Source organism: Rhyacophila brunnea, unplaced genomic scaffold, assembly GCF_057557595.1.
Source record: "Rhyacophila brunnea isolate RB1 unplaced genomic scaffold, BYU_Rbru_1.0 scaffold_24, whole genome shotgun sequence".
Taxonomy (NCBI): domain Eukaryota; kingdom Metazoa; phylum Arthropoda; class Insecta; order Trichoptera; family Rhyacophilidae; genus Rhyacophila; species Rhyacophila brunnea.
Window position 1 is genome coordinate 1,340,859 of NW_028232904.1, and position 12,272 is coordinate 1,353,130.

A 12,272-nucleotide genomic window follows, 5' to 3' on the forward strand; every position below is an offset into this window, starting at 1 on the left:
TGTTATTAATATGTAGTAAAAAAAAAAATCAAAATTGGATGGAACAAACAAACAAAAAAACTTTGTATTTTATATAATACTAATTTAGAAAACTTCGCAGGTGTGCACACAACAACTGACAAAAGTTTCATCGCAATCGGATGAATGTTATAGAACGCATACGAATAGAAGATGATTTTCTAATTCAGAAATCTTCGTGGGCATGCGCACGACAACTCACCAAATTTGCATTACAGTCGGATGAATGGTATAGGAACGCATGCAAATAGAAGAAGAAGAAGATGGTTGTACTAACTCAGAAACCTTCGCGGGCATGCGCACAACAACAGACAGACAGACAGACATTCATTTTATATATAAGATATATATAGCCTATACTCTTCGCGCAAGTGCAAGCAATAAGTTGACAACGTTTTATCGCAATCGGATGAACGGTATGGCAGCGCATAAAATACAAACAAACAAACAAATATTGGTTTTTATATATTAGATGGGTGTTAATAACTATTGAAATTTATACATATGAGTAATCAAGACAGAACAGGAAAAAAATAAAGACATACAATTGAAATCCGATTAGTATTCAAAATTTTGGAGATGGCGCGTTTAAATGAAGTTGGTGAATTTTTGGAACGGTGGAAAAATAAATATCATAATTTAACCAAGAGCGTCGAATAAAGGAGTTTCTTTTAATATTATAACCACTACGACTGACATGATACAAAACTCGGTTTCGCCTAAATCTTCATGAACAATGGAAATCAGTGATGTCACACGTCCCCTCGATTTTTGCGTCAAAACGGTGAAGCAAAAATTGATTGTCCCGTGTGGGACAGTTAACTTCACAATTATTCAACAAATACAAATAAGACATACATAACCATGAAGAACGAAATATGTTTCGAAAGTATTTACTATAGGTGTAGATAATGTGGTGTCTATATTAAATTTGACCGAAGAAGTATATATGGACTTATGTATGAATAATTTAACTTGCTAAAACCTTCTATTGATGTGATTGTGAAAAATTCTAAAGACTCGGCTGAAACAGAAATGGCATCGTTATTCCCGGTAAAATAGACTAAAAATATTTCTAGCTAAATTAATTACGTATTTCCAATATCTAATTGCTATACCGAACGGGTATTTTCTCAGATGAATTTCAAATGGTCACATGCAAGAAACAGATTTTCTATTGAGTTGATAAAATCGGAATTACCTGTCCAAGTCAACATGGTATACTCATGTGCATACCGAACGGGTATTTTCTCAGATGAATTTAAAATGGTCAGATTCAAGTAACAGATTGTCTATTGAGTCGATAAAATTAGAATTACTTGTTCAATTTAAGTGCTGAATTTTACCAATAAAATTTTACCAGCAGAAAGAAACTCTCCAGAAAGTAAAATCTGCAAACAAGTGCAAATAGGCGAGTGTCAGGCAAAAATATTGTTTAATATTAGTATTTTGATAGTCAAAGAGTTTTATAGTTTGTTTTTTTTATGATTGATATTATAGAAATAAACATTAGAGATATTATATGTTTTTAGTTTTTCCACATGCTCTTAAATCCCAATTTGGTAAAAATAATTATCTGGCAACGCTGATGGAAACCAACCCTTTGGATTAGGTTCGACGAGAGGCTTTAGAGGTGTTAGGCTTGAACAAACACTTATCGTTACTGATATTTGCGGTATTCTGTATTATGTAAAAAAATCGGTGTGTGTACTTACCTATGTACGCACGTTAGAAGTTATACTTTCTGGCGTAACAAAACAAAAACAAAACTTGTGATAAACTAGATTCTTTGAGTAGCTCTAAATTATCTTGATAAATTACACAATCAAGAAAAAGGACCGCTTATTGGAATGCCGTTGGTTAATTTTTATACACTTTAACTTATATTACTAAATTATATAATGGTTTCTCGTTGTTTTTATTTTTAAAGTACCAAATGTCAATCTGACGTTTAATCGCTTGTTTACGTAAGGAATTGCAAATGGTCGACAATAATAAATTCGCTGCCTAGGCAACGGAACAATTCTAAACTATAATATTATACTGTATAGTCGTCACGTTTGCAGTATCATACTGTGGCGTAAAGGTAGTGCGTTCAGCTGATAACAGAACAATCGGTGGTTTGAATTCAATCGAGTGCGTTTTTTTCGTGTGAAAAAATAAATTATGTGTTGAACAAACATAATTTTGAAAAACACTTTCTGAAAAAATATAGGTATTATAACCAATGGAAAAAATCCTTTTGAAAAAAGTAAGCCACCCCGGCAGGGAATCGAACCCTGCATCTCCCGGGTTTACGCCCCGTCCGTCGAACGTTCTAAGAACACTGATGAGTGGGTATTGAAAAGACCAATAGTTAAAATGTATCGCAATTAGTATGTCACTGCGTAGCATATTGGTAAATGCGACGGACGAGGCGTAAACCCGAGATATGCAGGGTTCGATTCCCTGCCGGGGTGGCTTACTTTTTTCAAAAGGATTTTTTCTATTGGTTATAATATATTTTCTCAGAAAGTGTTTTTCAAAATTATGTATGTTCAATAATTAGAATGGTACATTCTTAAATCTTGTGAATTATTCGTTGAATAAAAGAAATAGTTAATTATAAATTATGTGTTACATCTCACAAGCCAAAAGAAGTATAGCTTCAAAAATAATTAAATTGAATATTCAGGTTTCATAGTGTTATAATAAAAGGTAATATAAATCCGTACATTTCAACTATATATTAGACGTACATTGCAAAAGAATATGACAGAGTTCTGTTGGTACGAGCGTAGCAAGATTTTATTTTTCAGTTCAAGAACTCTTATCTTACGATTTTAATATTTTTTCCCCTTTTTTGCAAAGGCCGTCTCGTGAAAGTGGGTGCTATTTATATCCAGTTATTTATGTTGCATTCTGTATCGTAGATACTTAAAACTTTTTGAAGCTTTACTTATTAAGTGGTAAAAATAATAAGTCGAAAATTTCACAGGTCAAAAAGCTGTGAACGACCGTCTAGACCAGGTTTCTATATTTGCAATAATTGAATAAATCCACTTAAGAATTTGTGTGTTGACATTGTCAATAGATTGAGTGAATCAAAGTGCTTTTCAACTTTATAATTAATTAGCTGTAAGTACCCGGCGAACCCATGATTTTATAATATGATTCTGAAGTAGCTTTACAAACTGTCGCATTTTACAAACATTATAAATGCGTCTTGTTTTTTCCTCCACCACCAGCCACGTCTCCACGCCATGGCGTAACGAACATAACGAACATTACCAATTCAGTTTTTCACTGCTAAAGACGCGCCAGGCGCGTGGCCATTAGATACTTATACTTTCACTGCCTACCAGTTAATTAACACTAATAATAATGATAACTAAATAAACTAATAATAACTAACGCTAATTAACACATTTAATTATCATGCTAATTGCTCCACGCCAGGCGTATCTTTAGCAGTGGCCGAGTTGATGTAATTAACTGTTCAGCAGTGAATGTGGCTACGGGCATCCTACTTCATTACAACGAATTTAATTAGTAGTTTTCACATGAAATGCTTATCAAATTACATTATGTTTTCTTATCGGTTGTGTTCCAAATCAAGATATCAATGAACTGCCCTAATTACTAACCAATGCTCGGAACACTCCAAATTTTAGCTATAACGTACTTGCACTTGCTAATAATTTAATAAACTATTTCATTTATTTACGAATAATTTACAAGATGTACCATTCTTTATAGTATACATAATTTTAAAACCCCAATAGAAAAAAGGTTTTTTTGAAAAAAATACGACACCCGACGTCATTTGAACGTGTAACATTGGATTCGCGTCAATGTGTTTTACCAATTAAGCTACGGGCATTTTACCTAATAAATTGGTAGTTTTTATATGAAATACTTTTTGGTTTTTTCCGTTAACAGGTATAAATAGTATGTAGTGTTTTCAAAATATATAGGTGATAATTAGATATTTTGTGTAGTATTTCTGTGTTATTCTTACAACGTTTTTATTAGCTCATATTCTTGTTTGTCCGGTGGTTGTTTGTCCAGTACAAATTTTCCAATCGATTTTTAACTAATTTCCCGACTAGCTAGACATTTGAAACTTTTAGAATATATCAGAACACGATGCCAATTCATTCTTTTAATACTTTTAGCCATCTTTAAACAGAATTGAATTCATTTTCAGTTAATTTTGTTTTGTATGGAAAGTTATATCAGAAAAATCCGTAAAAGTAAAAGACTATTATTGGTTGCTAAGGGGGTGGTCCTAGCAACTAAATTAATAATATATACGTGCGTTACCATGGAAATCAAAATGAAATGTCAAAATTACATTTCAGTATTATATATCTGTTTGTTTTTTATTTACTTCATATCAAGTACAAGTTTGAGCATACTGGGCATAATAATTCAACAGAAAATTAAAAAACGTTGTACATAAAAGTTATTTTTATCTTGTAATTATTTCTTGTTCAGTAGTAGTCTTGAGATTTTTAGAGGTCAATATCGTAATTGTGTTCTCTGCTCAGAGCACCGAGAGACCATCACTACTTTTATAGTATTGGGCAGTCTTTAATGACATGCCACACTATGTGAGAGGTGTTGCCATCACATAGACAACAGCCATCGTCTATTAGCTTGAACCCAAAACCTACTCGTCACACAACCTACTCGTCACATGTTGTTCTTTAATTCAAAATATGGATCTATTAGATTGATCAAGTAGCTCACCGCCATCTTTAAATTAATAAAGCCTGAGAATAACTTTTTGCACAAGCAACGAGTGGTCCAGTTTTTAGCTGTAAAAATCAGATCCCAGATTGCTTGACATATTGATTCGTCATTTCTCGTTTCAGATTGAATAATTAAAAAACTCTCAAATCAAATATATTAACTATCAGTGTTATTAATAAATAATATACATTCCTGTTATTCATCAGCTGTCAAAGTCAGACTAGTCCTTCACACAAAAACCGGTGGTAATATCGATTTCCAAAAAATATGTAGCATTGATCTATGCATCACATTTGTAGAATGTGTGTTAATGCTAGTGTATTATTTATCATGTAACTTATCTATTCAAATCAAACCATTCCCTTTGTGAAAACGACAGACGCGTCAGTATGAGCACTCTTTAGAACAATGACAGACAATGACATTTCATACATATACAACAACGGGAGAGGCGGAAAAAGTAGGACCAGTCGTTGTGAATGTATCGGCTTTCTACTTGAGTCGGCAATGAGTAGCTTCATTTTTCAATTTAAAAAAATGTAAAAACACCTATTTAGAAGGTGGTTGCGATCCATATCAGATTGTGGAGCCAACAATGTTTGTCAGTTATTTAGAAGACAACTACTGTTTCGGATGAAACAATATTAAACTTAACATTACATTTAAATTCAATATATTTTCCACATGATACGCATTCGAATAACGATTTGTGTTTCTTACCTTCCAAAGCGAATTCTTGAGGAACCGGCACCGCTATGAGAAGACCAGATCCGAGGTCCATATCGAAGGTGGCTTTGACCATTCTGGCAGCGTCTGAAGAATTTGCAACGCAGCACGGAGACTTGAAACCGGAGCTCCTGGTGTAGAAGGCTGGGAAGTCAGTCGTTTCGCCGTACGTGGCCACGCATACTCCTTGGGTTTCCTTAACATAATAATCATAATATCGTGTCAAAAATTTCAAACGTCACAAATACAGTACTACACGTATAGACACCAGTGGTGACGACTGAGAGCTCCGTGAAAATCAGCGCTCGAAATGGAAATTTTTACGAACTGGGGCGCTTGATAATTTTACGAAAATATTAACAAAGCTATTTAATTTTATATGTATTTTTAAAAATAAGCGAATTAAAAATATTTTTTTGTAATCTGGTCTATCTAGCTCAGATGGTCAAATATTTTGTTTCACGAGGCGGAGCGATATTTTGAGGATTTTATGAACCAGAACGACGCTCCGGTCATTTCAAGCCTTGGTGAAAGTTAACGAAAAGAATAACTAACGGTGCACACTTAGACAGTAATCAATGTGATATTATAACATACATTCAGTATACATTAACATCAAGTACTGCGGGTTAAGTTGTTCTGCTGTATTCGGCAAAGCAAGAAGTTTTCAAAACAAACTAAATACGTTTAAGTATATGTTTTGTTGTTGTCTCATTGTTGCTGATCTTTCATATTTCTATTATTAATATTAGTTACAATTACAAGCCCAATAATTTCATACTATTTAAAGATGTCGCTAGTTTCACACGTTATAATTGCATTACTTATAAATATAATAATAAATAAATTCACCTTATTTGTGACTATTGTATATAGAAAATTCTCATATTTGAAAATATTATTTTAAATAATATACATTAACGAAATTTAGAAAGTGCTTCAGAGAGTATAACTTGTAAAAATCACTGGTTGACTTCTTCGCATTTAGATAGGACATGTATAGCTTATTGATCAGAGCACATTGGCGCAAATTCCAGGGAGTGTAGGTTCGAATCCTTCGAGTGTCGTATTTCGAGAAAAATAACTCTGATGGTTATATATTTCTCAGAAGTGTTTTGAAATTATGTGTATTCAAAAAAGTAAACGTTCAGTAGTCGTTTAGTAACAAGTAGCCACACTTGACATACACCCAACTTACCCAACAATGCTCTACAAAAATGCTCCCCATTCACCATCCATACACTTTCCGGTGTATACCGTAGAATAACGAACGATAAAATCTCTTCAACGTAACAAAAAAGCCACAGTGAATACTAGTTAAAAATCATAACTACTAACAGCCTTAGAAAAACAACGATTAAAAAAATCTTTGAATATTATAGTCTGCAGTTCCCTATTCTTACCAAGTACTCCAAAGTTCTCTCGATGTCGAGGATGGACTTCACACCACTGGAAACCACGCAAACAGGAGTCCTTCCCAATTCTGTCAGATCGGCTGATACATCCATCGTATTTTCACCATCTCTGTGTACACCACCTGACACAAAAATTAATTATAAAAAAATTCACTTATTGTTTTTTTTAAATGTGTGTTTAGATCGAGATCATGGACCTTAAATGTTATGGATGTGGTTTATAACGTTTACAAGAACGCACGAGTTTACTCGTCCATGGCCTGATGAAACATACATGCTTCGATGGGTTAACTTAGCTCTGGTTAAGTCACTTTTTATTGATAATGAGACTAGTGTAGCTCTGCAGAAATGCTGTGAATGGTAGAGGATAAAGAAAAAATTAACATGGAAGTGGCCAACTTCCAGCAGGGGATGAAGCAAGAAGAAGAATTGACAAAGTTACCAACGATCAAAATGAGTTTGAAGAATAAATAAAACAAAAGTTCGCTACCGATTCCAATCGAATTTCCTCAGTATCTATATATTACGTAAACTGCCTCAGTCGATAGAATTGGCTTGAATGCAAAGCGTGATTGATCTTAGATTGACCCAAATGTAAAAGCGAAAGAGTCGAGAAATCGATAGATAGAGAATTAGAGATACACTTTATCTTTGAAGAGAAAACCCTGTCTAGTATTATAATATCGATTAGAGAAGAGAGAACACGGACGAAGTGTGTGATTGCAAACCATTAAATTATATAAATAATAAATTCTAATGGATTTAAGTTGTGTACTATTCCATTTACGAGTCTTTTCTTGCGACCTGGATTTCGCCTTTCGGCATCTTCAGGCACAATGTGCACCAGTGGTGAAGGGTGGAGGTAGGCTGTCAAGATCAACCTCGTCAGTCATACGTATTCGTTTTCAATGAAATAAGACTATAATAATTTACAAACGGAGTTGGTTAGTTTTTAAAAATCAATTAGGGCCTGCCTTTGCCAAGCCGTAATAGTTTTGATATACTTTGGGCGATACGACAAAATTGTGCACACTTTTTCGGTCATACTTATTATTGTATACGTTGAACTAAGAATTCATAATATTACAGATAGTGTTGGTTAGTTTATTTCAAATTAATTAAGCTCTGCCTAAACCAAACCAGATAAACATAGATAATTTTGAAAAACACATTCTGAGAAAATATATTATAACCAATAGAAAAAATCTTTTTTAAAAAAGTAAGCCACCCCGGCAGGGAATCTAATCCTGCATCTCCCGGGTATACGCCCCCGTCCGTTGCATTTACCTCGAACGCTGATGAGTAGGTATTAAAAAGGCCAATAGTTACAATTTGTCGCAATTAGTACGTCGCATTGTAGCATAGGATGGCTTACTTTTTTCAAAAAGATTTTTTCTATTGGTTATAATATATTTTCTCAGAAAGTGTTTTTCAAAATTATGTATGTTCAATAATCAGAATGGTATATTCTTAAATCTTGTGAATTATTCGTTGAATAAAAGAAATAGTTAATTACAAACCACATACGATAAAAAATATTGTTATACCTATAAAATATCCAAAATGTTCTATGATTAAACGGTATAATTTTAAATATTTTATAGATAATATACCTACGAATATTTTTTTTACTATTATCTATTAAGGCTTGGTTTGCGTATGGTTCAATTTAATTTAAAAAAAAACTGATTAACGCTCTATGAAATGTGTTATTTGTAGTCTTAGTTCAATGACAAAAATAAGTACAAAGTTAAGTGTGCGCTATTTATGTCGAATCTTAACCTACCTCCACCCCTCGACACTGTTAGGTACGCGCATTTTATATCTATTTTTATTAGCTCGTATTCTTGTTTGTCCGGTGGTTGTTTATCCAGTATAAATCTTGCAATCGATTTTTAACAAACTTCCTGACTAGCTAGACATTTGAAACTTTTAGAATATATTAGAACAGGATGCCAATTTATTCTTTTAATACTTTTAGCCATATTTAAGTAGAATTGAATTCATTTTCGGTTAATTTTGTTTTGTATGAAAAGTTATTTCGGAAGAAACCCGTAATCCAATCCACTATTATTGGTTGCTAAAGAGGTTGTCCTAGCAACAAAATTATTAATATATACGTGCGTTACTATGGAAATCAAAATGACATTTCAGTATTCTATATTTGTTTGTTTATTTTTTTTATTTATTTACTTCATATCAAGTACAAGTTTGAGTATATTGAGCATAATAATTCAACAGAAAATGTAAAAACGTTGTATATAAAAAGTTCTTTTTATCTTGTAATTATTACAACTCAATTCCTATAGTACGATCGATAATAAAATCCTACTAATCCTGCGATCAACGCGTTGGACATGTCTGGATTTAGCTATGTAATAATGATGCATGCTGTCTAAATTACCGGCGCCCAAGCGTATAATATAAATGTAATAAAATAAAATATATTAAATGACAGAGAAACCTTTCAAATCAATGGAATTGTATCGTAAAAGGTTAACCACCCCTATTATGCCAGACATAGTCTAGTATACCTTGCGATATAATAGATATATAACGACCTGTCTTTCACGTCCAATCAGTTCAAACATTAACTACGTATAACCTATCCAACGCAGAGATTTACAAGGCTCTAACCTCCGAAGAACATTATATGTTACTTGGATAGCATCATCATTAGCCGGGGTGAATCCGCTGGTTACATGTAAGTTGTACGTATGCAGTTCATCGTTGGACACTTATTCGTGCGCCGCAGTACGTGAAACATGAGTTCGTATAACATTTTATCAAATGACGAGTTTTTCGTTGAACATTTCACCGTGGAATACATTTGTACGTATCTTAAAAAATGCGGCGATTGTTTTCAAATAGTACTGTTCCAACTAGATTAACCCTAACCTAACCTAGTAAAGACATCTCATAAAATTCGCCACATGTTGTAGCATACGTACAAATATACTCCACGGTGAAATGTTCAACAAAGAATTCGTCATTTGATTAAATGTTACACGAACTCATGTTTCACGTACTGCAGTACACGAATTAATAAGTGTCCTGCGGTGAACTGTTTACGTACAAATTTCCGGATACGCAATCCGCTACTAGATAAAGGCCACTCCTAATCATTTCCACTCGTTTCAATGTGTTGTTTGAGTTTTTGTGATTAATATTAATACTATCGACCGAAGGTACTTGATGGAATTTGAATTTAAATTCTAATGGATTTAAGTTTTGTACTATTTCATTTGAATCGTTTTTTGCTACCCGGATTTCGCCTTTCGGCATCTTCAGGCATTGTGTACACTCACCAAAAGGTAAATAAACACTGACAACGAAAACTATTAACTCTAACTTATATAACAATAAAGTAGGGAAAAACTACATTACCTACCTATCAAGTCAAGGGTCGCAATAAAAAAATATAACAATCAAATTATGAATAGTTGAAGTGTTTGTAAAAAAAACCCCTATAATAATAGACTCGATAAGTGTATAATAAATCGTCAAACCCTAATAATAGATCATTAGTAATTATAAACAATAAAAATACTACATCAAGAGGTGTAAAATCGTCCATTCTGGGAACAATGATAACACATTGGGAATTAATGGAGTTAACTAATGAAATAGGTACCTATATCTAGATAATATATAGGACAGAAACGGTTTATTTATTATGTTACCACACTGACCCATCCTATTGAGACTTTAAAAGAATACTTTTCAGTGGTTCTGTACATGACTGATGAATTATTAGCTCCAGATCGGAGACTTCAAACACCTAAATAATATTATATTTTTAATAGGACTGTACGTTTTTTGTCGGATTACACGATGTCACATTTACTTCCGTTGCCCTTCGACGTCTTTGGTGACCAGCAATGACACGTGCAGATTTGCGAAATACAATATTGTAGGTACCTACCTACTTCCCTAAATTTAAATTTATCCAAATGTTTTTGCCAGTCCCCAGCGGGTTTTAGAAGTTGTCATGTGTATTTTTTGTGTATCAGAGAAATATAGATATATATATATATATTGGTATATAATTGACATTTCCTTTATATATTTCACGAATACCGGTATTGGTATTCTCAGTCGGTATTGCAATCTCTAATCTTATTGTAAGATTTGTTTTATTTAATTGAATAAAATAATATATGTTTACTAAAAATATTTTTTCGGACTTTTGCCGCACCCTGAATCTTGCAGCCCGGGTGTTTCGCATTTCCCAACACCCCTACATGGCACGTCTCTGATTAATACATTTGTTTACTATTAAAAACGTTAATAAAGGACTATGTAAAGTCAAAAATTGTCACTACGGCTCTGCAAATGTGTAATACTATTCGTCCGATGTCAATTCGCCAGATGGACTCTAGAACAGACTGTTCGCAATCTGTTCCGGTTGATTAACCGGAACGGCCGGCTTAGCGGTCAGCCGGTCAGGCGTGAACCGGAAAACACAACGCAGCACTGTGATTTTATTGTTACATTTATTAGCCAATTTGGGACGGGATTCAGAATCTATTCATTTGTGATACATGATTACGCCTAATGATTTACTGATACGGTATAGAAGTCAAAGACGCGTCACGCCCCAGAACTAATAATTAATAAAATTGTAGTATATAATATGTGTATATTACTATATACTGTGTGTAATATTATTCGATATTTCTAGCCGTTAATTAGATATAGATGAAAAACTAAAAATCATCCACCATTTTTCAAGATGGCGGCCGTGGCACATTATGTACGAGTGTTGATTTTTGATATGGTATTACTGTGCATACCATATGGTATACAGGATGGCCGCTCGGTTATGACGCCGTTGGTCCCAAGTTCGAATCCTGGGTCTGGCAAGATCTGATCTAAAAAGATCGTGACTAGGCGATGCGCGGATTGTGCAAATGACGCGAGCCGAACGAAATATAATTTGTCATAAAAATTAAACATGCGTCCTTTTAATGTTATGTTTATTATTTTATTCGTAATAAGTAATAACAATAGTATATTCATTGACATGTTTTCTTTTTCAAATACATGCGGAATATTTTTTAGTCCATCTTTACACGATTTAAGAATATATTCCTCCGACGCCATCACAAAACAAATTGACGTGCGCACACCTCGACTGTCAGTCTCCGATTGGCGACGACTGCGAAATTTCGTTCCACCTACTGTTGAAAATTATTTGCCGTTTCACTTATGTATGCTCTTAATACAAACCTCCACTCTATGAAGACCCATATGATCTTCTTAGGATCGGACATGGTCGAAAAAAAATACTGGGCATTATCACTATACATATTATGCAAAGAACTATTTTCAGTTAACCCCTAATATGACTAGACTGTGAATTCAAACAATTTG

General features: G+C 33.5%; 1 protein-coding gene across 9 annotated transcripts in view; it reads right to left on the reverse strand.

The window, feature by feature from the left end:
* LOC147068868 (uncharacterized) overlaps nucleotides 1-12,272 on the reverse strand; it is a 149,239-nt gene that overhangs the window by 67,754 nt on the left and 69,213 nt on the right. For all 9 annotated transcript variants that reach the window (XM_085951392.1, XM_085951395.1, XM_085951391.1 and 6 more), the window contains 2 exons: nucleotides 6,885-7,018; nucleotides 5,476-5,677 (listed from right to left, as the gene is read on the reverse strand). In XM_085951392.1, coding sequence (XP_085807518.1) covers nucleotides 5,476-5,677; nucleotides 6,885-7,018 — 336 coding nt within the window. The remainder of the gene's footprint in view (nucleotides 1-5,475; nucleotides 5,678-6,884; nucleotides 7,019-12,272) is intronic.